Here is an 18373-nt window from a genome sequence, read left to right on the forward strand (position 1 = left end):
TTAAGAAAAGCAAATCGAAAGAAAGAACGGCGGTGAAATGAGACAACGATGAAACCTTTGAGTTGAAAACTGGGTTATTTAAGGATAAAGCACTTTCTGTTGCACTCTACAAGGAAACAAAGAGGCTTTCACACACAGCACAGGGAGTGAAAGTCATTTTTGAATGGGAGTTGAGTTTAAAGAGGGTATAGAGCCACAAAAAGATTATGCTTGTGGTTTTGTTTTTTTTTTACATTTGACATAAGCCTGGTTGGTACACAGTCATAATGCATCGCTTTGCAAATTCCTGCCTTTGCTTGAAGAGAGAGAGCGAGAGACATGACAAGAGTGAGAGAGAGAGAGAGAGGCTGATGAGCCATTCGTGCAGAAGAGAGAGGAGGGGTGGATGAGAGTGAGCGAGCGAGCCAAAGAGAGAGAGAGAGAGAGAGAGGGAGTGCTTCTCCCTTCCCCTAGCAACGGTCGGCGGTGGTCGTCTCCAGCCTGTTGTTTTCTCTCCCTCTCAAACACACACACACACACGCAGTACTCACACTCCTGCCGCTGCCGTTTGTTTGCTCGTCTGCCTGTTGGACCCCCGGGTGTCTTTAGGCTTTTTTTTTTTCTCTAAATGATTCTTACCGCTTCTTCCTGGGAGATGAAGGCTGTTTGTCGAGGATAAGGAACAGGAAAGAGGCAACCGCGATAAGCAGCAGAAAACAGGGACAGAAATCAGAAAGAAGTGAGTGAGACAGACAGAAAAGGAGGATGGAGCCCCTCAGCGCTCGTGGTCTTCCCCGGCTCTCCTGGATCGACACCCTGTACAGCAGTATGTATCCCTCCATCCATCCTTTTATTTACTCTCCTGCACACATCGCTTCCCCATTTACCTCTTGCCATTTTTATCCAGCACCCCCTCCTTCCTTCTCCATCTCATGCTCTGCCTGTTTGCGCTCCAAGCGGAGCGACATGCCCACAGAGAACACTTTGCATTTTCTCCGGACTTCCAATTAGTGTGCATCACTGTGGCTGTCCATAACAAGACGGTCAAACCCCCCCCCCCCCTCCCCTCTTTCGCCTCCCTTCCCCTTTCATGGAAACAACTCAAGTCTGCTGTTATTGAGCTTTTTGAGGTAGCTGAAAGGCACAGAGGAAAGCCCAGAGAAATGTACAGTGGGAGAGTATGAGTCATTCCTCCAACCTGGAGGTAGAACTTTATGTTCCAACCTATCGAGGACACAAGCTGTCTGATGTTGAATTTTTAATCTGCTCTTTATTGTGGTCTTCATGCTGCGCTGGTGACTCAGTCTGACATGTCTCACTGTACGCCGGGTCACTCGGGTGGGTGTCAGGGCAGTGCTTTCAGGTTACCGTGAGCAACAACAACACATTGGAAATAATTCCTTCTGATCGCCATACTTGACTTGCTGGATCTTTTCTGTAATATATAAAAATACAACTTTTTTTTTTTACAACATGAATATTTCAAAAAGGGATGATTTGCACAGCAGACTATAAACAATTGTTTTTCATGCTTTAATGCAGTGAGCAATGAGTGTGTAACACTTTTCAGTGATTAAACACATCCCATCAGTCAAGGTGATCCCTTGTTTTCATGCTCTGTTCTGATGTACATGTTCCTTTATGTGTTCATTTGTGTGTGTGTTTGGAGTGTTAGGCACATGACACAGCCTCTTGTGCTCTGCTGTGTCACCATTGTCACCATGCCTAAATCTGAAGAGAGGATTGGATTGGAGTGAATGGAGAGGGGGAGAAGGCAGGAGGTTGGCGTTTGGGATTTTAGTCAAACGCCACGCAGAAAGAGAAACCCAAACAACGGTGGTGTTGTCAGAGGTGTATTTTGAGGACAGCTGTGACTGATGCTCTACAGTGAGGTGCAGGGACTGACACTGAAGGGACTTACATTAGAGAGTCATATTATGACATTGACAGTGTAATCATTGTTCTATGTATTGGAGGATTTGCTTCTTGTGGATAATTAATTCAGTGCATGTTTTTTTTCCCATGATTATGTCTATAACAGGGTTCTATAGCGGTCGTGCTTTTGAGGAGTGAGGTGTGAAAAAGAATAATTGTAAGACAAAACATGGTGTGACAACCAGGCTGTCAGTATTCCTCTACAAGTTGTATGATGTTGATACACTGCTTTGCTTTGAAAAAGACTTACAAAGGAGTAGTTTGACTAGTGAGGGAACATGCTTCTTTGATTTTTGCAAAGATAAGTACTGCTACAATGTCTGTGTGCTAAATATGAAAGAAACTATAGGCAGGATTTAGCTGTAGTTTAGCTTAAGCTGCCACATCTTTGAAAGCTTTCCAATCAACACAACGTATTAGTTTGATTTAATGTAATCCAGTGTAGAAAACAGCACCTTGTGATTATGTGTTACTATCACACCGTGCACTCCGCCTCCGCCTCCACTATCACAAACACAACATTTAAAGATACCTCAAAAACAAACATTTTCTTTAATACAGTCCTTCTTCTGTGTGATTCTGTGTGCAAGGTGGGCCGCCTTTGTTAGACTGGGAATACAATGTATGATTGTATCAAATTTGTGATTAGACTGTCAGGTCACACCACACATTGCCTGACCACTGCTCACGATTTATGTGCTCCCACTACAGTCTGATTGTCAAGCCCGCAAAAACAACCCGAGTGCTCACACTGTACGTGTTAAATCGGGACTGATCAACTAAGTTTCTTTTGAAAACTCCCACAGACGGGAGTTGAAGTCAGATCTATGTGTATCTCATTTATCTCTTTCTTACGTGAACAAACACTCGACATCACCAACAAACACAAGCCAGCGTGCAATCATAACAAATACTCCCAGGCAGCTGGAGGTCCACTGATATTTCTTTAATATGTGGCATTGAATCATCCACTTTTCACAAATAGATCAATGTGAGTGTATACTCAGGAGGGGAGGGCTGTATACTCAGTCTGTGTACTATTTTAATGTTGCTATTTTGGATCTGGCTATGCTGTGAAGTGTGAACACAAACTGACTACATCACACTTTTACACCTAATGCGCTTCAACACATTTGAATTTCTACGAGGGGCTGGATGGGTACGATAGGAGACGGACTATTAACATTACAACAGGCTTCACTATGAGCTCTTGTGAAGGAAAGGGCATGATGCCTTTTATGCACCTGTCATTTCAGCATCCCACTTCCTTTCTCCTGTACTTGTGAGCCTGTGTGTGTACCTCAGTATGTGTGTGTGTGTGTGTGTATTGTACGCGTAACTTTGTGCGCCAGGGCTGCTGAACTGACCTCTTTTCTCCACTCGGGGGAATAAAAAAAAAAAAATACACTTCCACTTTTGTGAGCTTTTCAAACACCGCAGCTAGGCTCACTCCCTCAGTTCTATACACTGACCCTGAAACAACCCATTCACTGGTTCACGGGCTGCAACACGGCAGCACAATGCTCGCAAGAGTTTAATGCCCTGGGTTTTTACCAAACATGAGGCTGTAATTGCATCCTTTCTCTGCAGCCACTGGATCTGTGTTAATGGTAAGCGGTGACCACACGTCCTTAACTGGCTGAGTAAAGTGGGAGTGGATGCTCAAAGCCACAGCTGCCTCGCTCCCACGAGAGGCTGAAGTCGTTCTGTTTGTCCACGTCTGATCGAGGCAACATTTCCTCCAGCTTTTCTACTCCTCACTCCCCGGCTCAGACCTCTCATCAGTCATCCTCCGCCCCATTTGTCCAGTCAGCAGCATAAGTGGTAGACTCCCAGGCGGCTATTAGCGTTTGTGTGCCTGTGTGTTGTGTGTGTGTCACAAGTGCTTTCACACAATCCTCTCATTTTACCTCTCATTCCTGCCCTCTTTTTTTGTCTCCCCTCTTGTCTTGATCTAGCATGTTTTTTTTTTGGTTTTTTTTCCCCAGAGTGATTCTCACACATACACAAAATGTTTATCAGTTCTTCTATTATGTTATGCAGCCGGGTGAAAGGTTTTATTCAGCCATGATCTGATTTGAAAAGCATTTCCGTGGTGCCATTGTCTTCATTGTCTGTCTGTAACTAGTTCAGAGGTTTTACCTTGTTCAATTTTTCATATCTATGTTGCTATGGTGTTTTTTTTTTGTCGTTGCTTTTAGCGTTTTTTTTGGTTTGCTTGTGTATCTCGCTGATGATAATCTGTTCATTTGTGTAGCGCCTACTTTGACCTTAATTTAGACTGATAGATTATATGGACATGTTGGGCCAGGATTTGTCTTTTTAGACTACAAGGTGGGAAAAAAAAAGTTCTAATAATGCCGTATCAGCCCTGTGTCCCAGTAGCTTTGTCAAATGTGATCCTCGAAACCACTGACCTGAGACTCTTTGTTACGCAACTTTTATTCAGGGCAAATGGACTGTGTGGATGCTTAGAATACATGGGGGGAAAAGATCAAGAGGAAGGCGGGGATAATTAACAGAACAGTCAAAAAAAAATAAAAAATCATTTAGTCTGTTCTAGAGATGTTCCGTTACCATTTTTCTCTTCCCGATATCCATATTTGAGTTTCCACAGATACCTGTAAAAAGAAAAATATATACCTAGACACAAACTTGAACAATAAAGCTACTTATATTGTGTCTTTATAACAGTTTAATTATCGTAACCGTTAATTTAAAAGAAAAAGAATAGCCTTAAAGTATGTGATTGGAAACAAGGACTGCTCACTTTTTGAAAGTAACATTACACTTGTCTGTGACCATGGCACAGCATACTGTACAGGCATCTTCAGCTGAACACAAACAATCCCTAAAATCACCTACAGCGGCATTCAAGTGTTTTTCTTCTTTTCAATGACACAGGAAATCTTTAAACTGTCAAAGGAATATTGACTGCTAAACTATCATTTCAGTGCCGAACCTTCAGTGCTGTCGCCACATCTGCATCCAGTCAGTCAGCGCTGTAACCTTCAGAGAATTAGCCAGACTCGTCTCTGGCTTGCTTCAGAGCCATGTGATGCTAAAGCTACTTCAAAGGATGGCTGGATTATGTAAGAGACAGAATATAGGCATTTTGGCAGAGCCGAGTTGGCACATGCACATGTCAAAACGATTTTCCCTAATCCCAGTCACAGTGAGGAGGGCTCGGATATGTGTGCAGCTCTGAGGGAGCTTTAAAATAAAATCTTTATTCATTTCTGTACATCCTGTTTGTGTCTTGCAGAGCACTTGAGTTCAGTCAAAAAGATGACAGCATAAGCCACACAGGGCATTAACCAGTTTGTAAAGAGTTATTATGTACTTTAAAATCTGTCTTTGCAGATAGTATCATGGATCAAAATGTCTCTGCCGTCAGTCCTTGCGCCCTCTAACTTAATATCAGCTGCGATCATGATGTGAACTCAAGGAGTTCCTTCAAGTCAAATCTGTGAAACCGAGTCGATCATGTTTGGAGCTGATGACATACAACCATGCAGTGTTGTACCATGGCTTAATTCTGAAATGTGTGAACCTTTTAATCCAGGGGAACAAACACGTAGCTCTTATTATTTCATCAGGGTGAAAATCCCGAGCAAAATATCAGTAGCCAGTAAACACCTGGTTCTGCGGCGCATGCTCAAGTTTGAGTGATTTAAATCCCTTTTTAATAGAGACACCAATTCATTGTTTTTATCCCACATCCCTGCCTGTCACTGTAGATACTTCTGGCAGTTTTGACGTTTTGTAAATTTGTGTTTTAACTATTGACAACTTCATTAAAAGACTGTGTGACTCCTGTATCCAGAACCAAATCACGCATTGGAAATGAAACAGATGCTGACAGTTTTCAGTGAGCACATTTCACCTGTGGCTCAGTTTAGAGTTGGCTGTCTCTCAACCGGAAGGTCGGGGGGTTCGATCCCCAGATCCTGCAGTAACATGTCCGATGTATCTTTGGGCAAGACACCTAACCCCGAATTACTCCCGCTGCTTCGTAGGCGGCATATGAATGTGTATGAAAGAGATGAGTTACTTCTGATGGTCTGACTACACAGCAACCTCTGCCTTCAGTGTGTGAATGGATGTAAATGGATAGGTGTGACATGCGGTGTAAAAGTGCTTTGAGTAGTCAGGAGACTAGAAAAGCGCTACATAAACTCAAGTCTATTTACCACTCAGTCATGTGTTTCTCTGGCTGTCAAACCTTTGTTCTGGTTCCCCTCTTCAACTGTTGATAAATGGAGCCAGCTCCAGTGCTACTGGCTCACTTCAGCCCAGCCCCAGTTCTGTCTCTGAGTGTTTAATGTTAGTTGTTACTTGGCTGTCGCAAGGGCTGCTTCAGCAACGGGAGGCACACTGCAAAGTGATTCTGGAGAGCTTCCCAGCAGAGTGTTATAGGGGAGTTTAACACGACAAGGGATGTCTCATTTATCACACTCTGAGAAATCTGTTTTGTCCAAAACACCCATCTCTCTCTCTCTCTCTCTCTCTCTTTCTCTCTCTCTCTCTCTCTCTCTCTCTCTCTCTCTCTCTCTCTCTCTCTCTCTCTCTCTCTCTCTCTCTCTCTCTCTCTCTCTATGTTTAAGCAGCCATCGGCTCCACATGAGCAGATCAATGGGATCTCGAAGTGTTTCCAAACATCTCATTTGTGGTTTCACCACAGAGAACAACCCAAACAAATCCAAAGGGTCCATAAGCCTCTGGGCCACTGTGAAGACGCCACATTTCTTTTTAGCTGTTATCAGTTCAGAAAATGTGCAAGGATGAGCCAATCCAATACTGATTGATGATATTCATTTCTTATTGACTCGGATATAGCTAGATTTGGTATGTGTTGCAATAAGAATGATCAGGCAACCTTTTAGGAAAGTAGGGGATTCATTTCTCAGCATGGAGGGACATACAGTTTTAAGTTGTTATTGTATTAACATCGACAAGTTCTACAGCTACCCACAATATCCTCCAAAAGTTCCATTTTGTTTCACAAAATTTGGTAAAACAATTGTTTACTGGAAAGGACGATGCATTTCCTGTATTGAAGGAAACATCTGTATTGGATTGTTTCTCAATATTATCTGACCTCTGAAGCCCAGGAATCATATAGACTAGATGTGTAACGATACGTCAATACTGATTGAAAGTTTGAGTCAGTGATCAACTGTTCAGTATCATCAATACAATTATTATTATTATTATTATTTTTACAATCTTCAGGATGCAGATATATTTTGAAGGTCTCGTGGTTTCCTTCCCAGCAGCAGGCGTGAATAAGTCAAAACCTGTCATACGTTTTTATCTTATTGAAGTGATTGATTGTTTTTCGTTTAACCGTCCGGAAGAGTTCATGAATGCATCTTTGAGTTGTTTTTTTCAATGAGTTGATAAAAATAAAACTATTAAGCGGGACTATGCTAACATCACAACACAACATCAGGCTTCTGATTTCAACCAGTTACAATGCTTTTATGGCAAACTTAAAAAAAAACAACTTTATCTGCAAATATTCTAACACCATTCAAAAGACCGGTATTATTTCATATAAGTTTGAAATCTACACATCTACATCTACAGATACACATCCTGTCTATGGAGAAAAAAGTTGGTTTGTTGCAATCCTATAGTCATCCAGAATGGAATAAGTAAGAATAGTGAGCTGTGCAGCTGTAAGGAATAGAACTATTGCTCACCAGTGGCCATTTGTCTTTAATGGTAATGCTTAAACAGGATGGACCTTTATTGAGAATCAAATGGTTTGAAGATTGAACAATAATTAATCAATAAACTGCTGTTAGCGCTCATAAATCATCTGCAGTCAGAGGGTATTGCTTTCCAGGAATTAAATTGTGTGTTGTGTAATTGAATCCGCTGAATGTCGAGTCTTAAATCATCGTCTTCCCTCTGTACAAGCTCCTCCATTATGCTGATCAATACTTGAAGCTGTTCCCTCCCTTCTCTGGACTGTACCTGTCGAACACGACATTTCAATGGTTCCTCTCTCTCAACCACTGAGGGAGAGAGAGAGAGAGAGAGAGAATCGCAGTCAGTCGAATGCTGTGTTGTTATGTAACACCGTCATCTCCTCTGCCTCTTTCTCCACCGCATGCTTCTCTTCTCTGTGCTGAGCATCTTCCTTCCCATTGGGCCTGGGAAAGGGTTCAGGCTTATGTAATCGGCTTTATGTTCATTTTTTCAAAAACTGCCAGGAAACTGTTTTGTGACGCTGCGGAGGGAGAAACCAAACGCTTACAGCTTTGAGTGTCTAACAGCCAAAGAGAGAACGAGAGAGACACACTGGATGTTCTGATTGCAAAGTAAACAATTTACCCAATGTTGTCATCCGGCTAGACCGACAATCCCCTTTCTCTACAGATATCCAGTCATTGTTTCACCGCTCTATAATAGAAATAATTTAAAATGATCTCTTCATCCACTCCAGAAGGTAGCAGACATTATGCAAAAATATGCATTCATTTTTTCACCTAGGGGAATTGTGAAGTGGAGATTTGAACCTCCAAACTAAAACGATTCATCCAGTACATGAATCACCCAGCCACTACTGGGCCAAAATATCCCAAAATATAATGCAGTTCAGTGATAAAAAACCAGAAGCTATTGACTAGCAGAGAGAAAACGTCATCATTTGCCTGCCCATGTATTCATACAAGTACTATCTCTTTTGCAGATCTCTGAAATATTCTCTGAGAGAGTCCTGTGCAGTTTTGTTCGGGTGATTTAGGGTAACTGTGCAGCTAGAGCGAAGAGATTGCCCACAGAACAGTGGTTATATATAGTTTCTGATGGTTCCAAGTGAGTGAATCCAGCTGAAAGGAGTGGAGTAGAGATGTTTTCAGTTGTAACATCATTTAGCTCCTCCTTGCTCTCTTGCACATCCCTGCTGGGGTTGTACTTCTCTGTGCCACAGTCGTCTAGGTTCATTCAAAGACAGCTTGTGAATAATAAATGAAGTTTTGGCTCAGCAGAGAGTGTTGTTGTGGCACTTTCACACACACACACACACACACAACAAATAAACTAAAGCAAACACCTCTCGCATTGCTTGGGCTGAACTAATAGGGTATATCAGCAAAATGCAGATTTTCTGACTAATGATTGCAACTTTGGCATACCATGAAAACTCTATACTTGAATGCAAATGTGTCATATGACAATATCACGAATGAACAACTTCTGATATTAAAGATTACAATTACAACATACGACTTATAAATGCTAATGCTGACAGAAAAGAACTAAAGGTGCTTGAGCTGCTGTTTGCTTTACCTGTAGCTCAAAGGCAGAGCTTCAATAATAGAATATCTAGGTCATACTGCATTCACCCATCCTTTTTATTTTTTTGCTCACCTGGGCTTTATGAGCTCAGATTCCGAAGAGTTCCCCTGCCAGATATGTAATCCATTCAGTGTGCTTTGGGGACTACCCTGGGTTCTATCCCACTTTGTCAAGTCCAGAAAACATGCACCTCCTGTTGCAGATGCCCCAAAACCCCTCAACTGTCTTCTTTCAATGCAGGCTTTCTCCAGATGTCTTGCGCTCCTTACCCTCTTGCTAGGGCTGAGTGAGCCTATATTGAGGGGTATATCAAACTTTTGCCTTACAGTTCAGCTCTTTCTTCACTACAGTGGTCCAACATTGTTGCTGATGCCACAGCAACCTGCCTGTCAATCTCACAATCCATTTTACAGCATCTTCACCCGTGAACGAGACCCTGAGATACTAGGGTCAGTCTATTATTATCAAAACTGCCCTCATGTCCTTTTTATGTTTGAAGAAAAAACACTGAAATAGCTTTTATACAAGCTAGCTAAAAAAAAAAAGATTGATCTGTTATAGTAACTGTCCAAAAGTCAGCCATTCATAAAAAACCTTGAGGCCTCTCTGTCTTTGAAACATTATTTGATATAGAATTTATTTAAAAAATACTGACAAACAAGAGGGGGAAATAACAGCTGCAAATAATAAGAGAGCAAGCTGCATGTGGGCAGGAGGTTCTTTTCAGCCAACCTATAGCTAGAGCTGCTGAAATTAGCAGGCGGCTGTTGTTATTTGCCTAACAGGACAGATTTGCATCTCTTGTTTTACATGGGTAAGGGTGCTCGCTGTTAAAACAAATTACATTGAGATTTTGTTTGAAAAACGAGTACAGTTCAGATCTAACGTTTTACACAACAGAGCTGTGCTTGATTGTTTTTGTACTGATGATATTTTTTAGTCCATCTTATCTCAGTAATGAACTGCCCACTTTAAATTTAACTTAACAAATGATGGATTCTAAACCATACCTGAGGCTTTTTGTTTTTCACAGGATTCTCTGGTTTAAGATAGCTATAATCTTACATTAACACCTTAAACAGCAGCATTAGCTAAAATCTCCTTTTAATGCCATTTATCTCTCATCTTCACGTGGAAGAAGCTCTGAAAAAATCCTTTGTTGTGCTTGATGTTAGAGGGCGTGTCATGTGTCTGAGTGTGTTTGTGTTCTGTGGGTCTGTGGGGACCTTCACCATGCATGCCCTGAAGGCCTCCAGCTATGTGTACGTGTGAGTGTGGCATGTTACTATGGACAGGAGTCATCCTGTAGGGCTATGGTAACGACCAACCCCTACATCTTTTGCCGCCCAAGACCCCATCCCCCTCAGCCAATCGGCTCAGAGTAACACCACCGCCCCGGCCAATGGTGTGTCTGGCATGTTTATGTTGCTCCCGGGAAGGCACGGGCCATCATTAAGCATTCAGGGTAGTCGAGCGAAAGAGAAGAGAAGAGAAGAGAAGAGAAGAGAAGAGAGGAGGGGTGGGGGTAAGAAGGGAGGAGAAGGGGGAGACGGGAAAGGAAGATGAGGCCATTATGAGTTGAGAGGGCTGATGGATGCACTCGAGAAACCACCATTCATTCAGACAGACTCAGGTGAACAAAACATACAGGTCATATATCACCTCAGGTATTCTGAAACCGACTCGTTCCACATCCCTAAATCATGGAAGTCAATCTTAACTCTCTAAATGTTTGCCTGTGTATTTAAGATAAGATAAGATAATCCTTTATTTATCCCACAATGGGGAAATTTACGGGATTGTATCAGAAGCTGTAAAATGACGAATCCAACAACATGCAGGAAGTCATCTGTCTCTCCTGTTTTAGTGTGTGTGTGTATGTTAACATTTTTCAGTGATATGATTAAAGATTTATGGCCCGTCAGGGTTGGCCTTCTGGTCTCAGTAGGATGTCTTTCTACCGGGTTCAAAAGTGGATGTTCACATTCAATCCAGTTGACTGTTAGACACAAAGGAGACTTCTCAGTGAGGGAAGGAAGAGATCACAAGATAAAGAAACAGGTTAAAAAGGGTTTATACAGCCTTTAAGAGGTGTAGCATGGGAGGGGGTGGGAATTATTGATTTAAATGATCAAGTTCAAAAATCCAAATTTGAATTGTATTGTCAAGTCCAGTTTATATATATAGCAGTTTTCAAAGTGCTTCACACAAAACATCAAAAGCAACAAGACAAAGAAAAAAAGAAACATTTAATAGAAAATTCAAAAATCACTAAAATACACAATTAACAATTGCAGAGAAGATAAAATACAAGAATATTAGATAACATAAAAAAAGAAAGATCCAAAAGAGATACAGAAATATAAAGCGAAAAAAAGAGACCCTAAAATACAAATATGAAACCTCAAATTTGTAATGGTGATGTTATCTGCGCACCATGGTAACATACAAAATCTACATATTACAATGTCCAGTGAAATTCAAATTTCAATATATAATATATATAATTTTATTTAAATATAAAAATTGCATAGTATTGGATTTCATTTTGATTTCCCCCAAAGAAAGGTTGTGCAACATTTGGTTTATCTAATAAGATCACTTCTCAGTTAAATTGCAAAAAATGACGCATTTTTGCATCTTCATGTAACCTACTGCCTCCCAATCCCAATCAAATAAACTCAGCAACATCTAATGCACTGAAAAATTTGTGTAAGGTATTTATGTATGAAAAAAAATTGTAGATTTAATCAATATGTATTTCATATTTTTGGATTTTGGATTTGGAAAATCTTTATTGTCCAAGAGGACAATTTAAGCACTATACCGTGGTTTCATTTACATGATAAAATATGGATTCTTAACGTCCTTTTCTTTTATTTCCGCCTTGTAATACCACAGACTGACTTGATACTTGATAGTTTTATATCCGTCCTTCTCTCTCTGTTACATAAATAGCTTATATCACTATGCAGTCCACCATTGACGTGGCGAGGCCACTCCTTTAAATCTCTGTGTGCTGTTTATTCACCACTTAACTGTGACCTTTTGTAGATGGTAGAAACTTAATCAATGGAGTGTTATTCACAAGGTCTCCCTGCAGTCTGTGTATGTGTGCCTTATACTCATGCCAGATGGCTATGTGTGTCCAAGAGCTCTGAGTCAGGCATCATGCTGCATCCCCTTTTACTATCTTTTTTCTTTTCTGTAACTCTCATTCTAAATAAATGGGTATTAAAATAAATCTCTTAAAGTTGGTTGTATTGCTTACTTGTATAGAATGTGCATACATTTTTATTCATGCACATCTGAGTAGACCCGGGAAAACAGAATGGTTGACACCTTATCGTAATCATTCTTTGGAAGATTCACAGGACTTACAGTTTTCTAATGGTTCTAAAAGAAGAACAGCAAATCTCATTCAAATTTGAGTGAACATTTTTTTCCTCTACAGCCACAACATGATTATAGTTTTCCCTTTTCCCTTATGCTGGTGTTTCTCTGTAAACCTGAAATCCTGCCTGCCTCCCAATTTCCGCATGTCATGTGCGCCGCGGTCCGTCAACGCTGCCCACTTTGCCGCCGTTCGCTGCCACTTTAGTCAATGCTCCTTTTCAAATACGCTACAGACTACGTGGAAATGAGGAGTTAAATACTGAAGGTACATCGGAGCTGCTGTAGCCTTGGATTGTTTTGAGCTCCTTTTTTTCTGAATGGTGCTTCTTTTTTCTCAGCTTTCCATGGTGACCTAAAGACAGCCACACACCTCCTGCCAAAATGTAGCATCTACTAGAAGTCTGCAGCTTTTCTAATTCTATTTCAAACCTGTGTGTCACTTTAAAAGGTTGCACTAGCTCAGCTAAAGTGTTCTTTTTAAACCAGCAGCTTCTTGTTACTGCAGCAGTAACTTTTTAGCCCCAGAGGCTTTTTAATGCTTGAAAGTAAAAAAAAGTACCACATGGAGTATCTGGCTTGATGGTGCAATCCTGTGCAAGAGTTTTCACATCCTTAAGTTTGTTATGCACACAATGATGCAGCAGAGTGTTAGCAGATTAATAATCACAATGACATAATTCAACAGGATGTCGACTCGTTTCACTTTTCCACAATGCTTTGTCGAAAGCTTTTCCTCAACAGTTGTGACTTTTGTTGTCTTAACACTTATAAATTGGGTAGAAAACTGTACATAACACATTCAAATCATCTGCTTTAACGAATCATAAAATGTCCTTGTAAGAAGTGAAATCCTGCAGGAAGTTTGATGTCTTCTTGCTTGGAGTGTTCGCCCACACGCTGCCAGTTTTTATCTTCATGTGTCTTTATAGTCTAATTAGTTTCAGGACAAATTGTCTTCTTTGTCACAGACTCTTCCATCCGTTTTTATTCTTACTTTGGCTCCCTGAGGAAACGGTTTCTCCTTCTGATATCATAAGTCGATTTCTTTTGTCCTTTCATGTACAGAAACTGTAATAGTGTTATAGTGATGTGAGACACTATCCTGCTCAGGGCTCCACACTTCTATCTGACACACCTAGACTGTATCACATTCTCTACCTTTAATCTGCATCATTTTCATCTAATTGGGCTGTGGAGAGCAATACATCGACACTACAATAATCACTGCAGGGGTTACCCTGAGGGCGATCGACATGCGCTTGCTTTTTAATAGCTTCTCTCGTCTTTTGTTTCTCTGCCAGTTTAATACACTTTCCATGAGGACAAGTCCACGAACACATGCAGAGGGTTACTGCTGCACACTGAGGTGTAGATGCCCACACAATGGAGCTGCTGTCCCATACACTTCTGTGCTGATGCTGAACATGGATGTTTTTTTGACAATGGATAGCTCTTCAGTGCATGTGTAGGATTGATTTAGTTGTACCTGATTACGAATGCAAGGGTGGGTGATGTAAGTAGAAATATTGAGGTCAAATACAGCCCCTTGTAAGTGCTCATCAACTCATTTGAATTCCAGGTTATATCACTAAATTGTGGAAAGAGGTCAATTCTTGTGCAAGCCACTGTGTACAGGATAAGTGTGGGTTGTGGGATGTGGTGCTTCAACGGTTAAGTGGTTATTTAGTTGAAAGATACATATCACATTTTATTTTCTTGGATAATCGTTGGGCTGCTTTTGTGATTTTTCAAGCAAAAATGTCAATATTTGTTTGTTCCAGCTTCTTAAATTCATGGAGCTTGTTGTTGTTATATTTTATTTTTGTAAATGAATAGAGGTGGGAACAAGAAATCGATTTATGTAAAAATTGAGAATCTTCTCTTCTAAAATTTAAAATCGATTAACTTCCAAAAATAGATGTTTTTTGTTTGTTTTTCTTTTTAAATATAACTATATGTATTTTGTTTTTTTCCGGGCTAATCAGTCACTTCCTGCTAAGTGCTAAGGTTAGCTCTTCAACTCAGTGGAATGCCAAATAGAGCAACAAGAAATTCAGCCAGTCTCACAGATGACTGAAGAGCCTGAAGTATGTACTAATTCAAAAATAGATTTTGAATCCATGGATCAATGAATTCAGAATCGTTTAGAATCTAAAATCAATTCTGAATAGAATCGTGAGGCACCCAAAGATTCCCAGCCCTATAAATGAAAAATGTGGGTGTTGAATTCTTACGGAGTCAAAAAGAAACCATCTTACGACATCACTCTTTGTTTTGTGTGTGTTCTATCCCAAACTTCGGTTGATTAATCAAACAGGCTGGATAAAAAACGAGGAGTAGATTAACATTATTGTTAGTCGCAGCTCTAGTTGTGTACGTGTTGATGTGTGTGCATAGGTGTGTCTGCTTTTCAATGCGACCTCTCATGTGTGAGCAGTCAAACCATTTTTGGGCCCCATGCACAACAGTGGTTGCCCTAATCTATGCAGGCAGTGGTTCGTATCAAACCGGTCCAAACCTTGGGGATTTAGGCTAATTACAATGTATAGTGGCTGGCTGCCATGGTAACATGGGTTGGTTGGGTTTGGGGGCTGCAGGAATGGGGTGGGTTGGGGGGACAATTCATGCATTTGGCTATACAGGGTCCTTATCTCTGCTGGCTTCAGGCATGTGCCACATGAAGATATGCAGCTGTAGTAGGATTGTCATTCATTCGAGGTACAAAGGGACAATATTGCCTTTTATGTGACTCCTCTCCAGCAGGGAAGTGCTCTGAATGTGTGCTCAGGTTGTGGAGTGGATAATGGGCACACATTGTTCATTAGAATCATCCGAGTAAAGTGGAAGTCTCATCTGTCTGTAGATGTTCCAAGCTGTTAGGGTTTGGATTTTGGATTGGCAGCTCTCCTGTCATCTTCCATTAACTCTCAACACTTAGTCGCTGTCTCTACCTGTCTTCCCCTCTGTCCGTCTCTCTCTCTCTCTCACGCTCTACAGTAAATAATAATGTGTGGGAGTTCTGTTGCTTATTGACCTTTAAAGTGGTCTCAGCCTGTTTCCTGAGCACAGTGGTTAGCTGTATCCGAGGAGCCGACCCATTATCATCCTGATCAGGCTGGATCAGGGAGAAGGGGGAACAAAGACCTCGGCTCAACTGAATGACTCAGAGACGTTCAGATCGCAGCTGCTCACAGCTCTTGTCATGGGCTTAGTTAGCATCATGTAGCAATAATGTCACATCAAGCCAATAGAAAGTAGTAGCAGGATGTCTTATTTGTAGAATTAGTAGGTATACACTGACATGATGTAAATTTTGGTCTGAATCTAAAGAAAGGCCACTGGTTTATTTAAAATCTCTGGATTATATATTTGCATTAGATACTGATCACATCCTGTAAAGAAAATATATTTTATTAATTCAACAGTGAACATAATTTGAAGAACTCTTAAGATGTTAAAATTTCCAATCTTTAATGTAAAATTTGATTAAATGCAGAACAATCACCAAAAGTGATCCACAGTAATGTATTTAAATCCAATCAAATCACATGCCAACACACATTGAAGGTACCATGACTAAATGCACACTTCTCTAAGGCACAGGCTTAGTGTGTATTAGTGTTCCTACCTGCCACATCCTGCCTTCATGTAAAATTCATGTTGTGGTTATTTTTAGATCATTAGTCTCTTAAAGCTCTCAGCTTGTTGCCAGCAGTGCTTACATCTTAAATAGATATGTAGTGTGTGCTGTGTAGATCATCCATGTTTTATCACCATATGTAGTGGATGGTTCAAAGGAAACTTGTCAGTGAGGAGATCTTCACTTGTAAAGAAAAGTGTCTCATTGATGACACGTATAGAGGACATGAGAAGTACTACAGCAGTTACTGCAGGCCCAGTATGTTGTTTTCTTTGGATGGTTTTAAGGTCTGTGGCGTCCTTAGTTACTTTTTGAAAAGTTTCTCTTATATTTTCAGAGAACACCAAATTAAATGAAATGTTATGAACGACACATTGTTATTTGTGACAACACATAAAAAACCCATTTCAGATTTTTCTTTTGTGAATCATGATTAAAGGGATGAGGCGAAGCTAGTAAAAGTATTTTAGTGAGGTATATTTAGGACTGCAAAATTAATCGCAATTTCATTAATATCACAATATTAGCAATTGCTTAATGGGCAAGTCAAAATTTCTCACAATAAATATGTCATTTTTTTTATGCGAACAAAAAATGATTTCTCACTCAGCCTGTGTAAATTCTCTGTATCCAATAGAGGCCTGAGTATAATGGCCATGCTTTCAGACTATTATGATGTAGTCAAAAGAAGCTCAAATTAGCAGTCATCTTGCCTCAAGTAAGTTGGTGCTAATTAAGTGTGAAACATTTTTTTCTTAGATTATTTTGGATTCAGCATTTGTGTAACAATCGGAGAAGAAGACAGACTTAAGCACGCTTTGTCATTTTATTTTTTGCATTTCATATTATTGTCACTATATTGAACAATGAAATCACTAATCACATCTATTTCTCATATTGTGCAAGCCCAGACGTATTGTCCTTTATTCAATTATTTAATCATCCTCTGCAGTCATTACATTTAAATATCATTACAAAGACAGTCAAAACAAATAGAGCAGTATAATATCATAATAATAATTATATTATATCTGTGAAAATCTGTGGATTATGGAGGAGTGGGATTTTACACAAATGAATGCATCCTTTCACAACGCGTAATAGTCATTGAAAAAGGCCAGAAAAAGAGTATTTTTTTATATGACTTTTAGAGCACTGGTTAAAGGTATTTTCATGTTGGACTTATGGGAGATGAACATCTGTAAAACATAATGCTTCCACAATACTTCATCATCTCAGATGTATCTGTGCGCTTTCTTGTCAAATAAAATTCAAATTTAAGGCTCAGATAACAGACTGGAATTGTGAATGTGCAGCGAGACTCTCTAAACATCTGTCTCCGTGTGCTCATGAGGCTGCTGGGTCACTCACATGTGTGTAAATGCAGCTGTTTGAGATTCTGTGTGTGTGTGTGTGTGTGTGCATGAGAGACAAGGTGGGTGTGCCTGCATATTGATCACTTCCTAGGTGGGATTGATCACAGCTGAGCTCCTGGGGGAAAAGCAGCACGCAGCGAAGAACACAGTCTGTCGCTGCACACCTGCCTCTCTGGTTAGCGGCTGTTTGCCGTCATATGACAGGTTTAACTTTTGTTTCTTTATGTTTTTTTTTTCTGTTATGGACAGAAATAATGCAAAGGAAAAACATCTCCTGAGCACTTACTGATTTCTAGTTTACAGAAATTTAAAGGTGCATTATTTGCATTTAGGGATGCTTTGGTTGGCCTCATGGAAGTTCCTTCAAACCATAGGACTGCTCAGGAGGTGAAAGCAGGACCTGCTCCGGGCTGTTATTAGTAGGGATTAGGGGAATTTTGGAAATATTCCAAATCGTATTAATACCATACATCAAATTTGCATCAATCAAGCATGTGATGGAGGAATGCCCTGTGCATGTAGGGGGGGGCGTGGCCTCAATAGCCCTGCAGTAAGCAGTGTGCTATGTGCATGTGATTGAGGAATAGCATAGATATTCAAGTGTGCTTGCATGAAATTATGCTAAAATATATTTTCCACAATTATATTAAATGTCCCTGTTAAGGGCCAACCTTCCATTTAGTAAATTCCCGGTTTATTTCCGTTTATTCCCATAAATTCCTGTTAATTCCCATGG

General features: G+C 40.4%; 1 protein-coding gene across 2 annotated transcripts in view; it reads left to right on the top strand.

The window, feature by feature from the left end:
- The window catches only part of abr (ABR activator of RhoGEF and GTPase), a 140886-nt gene that overhangs the window by 21263 nt on the left and 101250 nt on the right, over positions 1-18373 (top strand). The window contains exon 1 of one of the 2 annotated variants that reach the window (XM_061055683.1): positions 458-805. The exons of the other annotated variant lie outside the window; for it this stretch is intronic. Coding sequence (XP_060911666.1) covers positions 745-805 — 61 coding nt within the window. The 5' untranslated portion in view covers positions 458-744. Of the gene's footprint in view, positions 1-457; positions 806-18373 lie in introns of those variants that run through there. 2 annotated transcript variants of the gene reach the window in all.

The sequence above is a fragment of the Labrus mixtus genome, chromosome 14 (assembly GCF_963584025.1).
Source record: "Labrus mixtus chromosome 14, fLabMix1.1, whole genome shotgun sequence".
Lineage (NCBI taxonomy): Eukaryota > Metazoa > Chordata > Actinopteri > Labriformes > Labridae > Labrus > Labrus mixtus.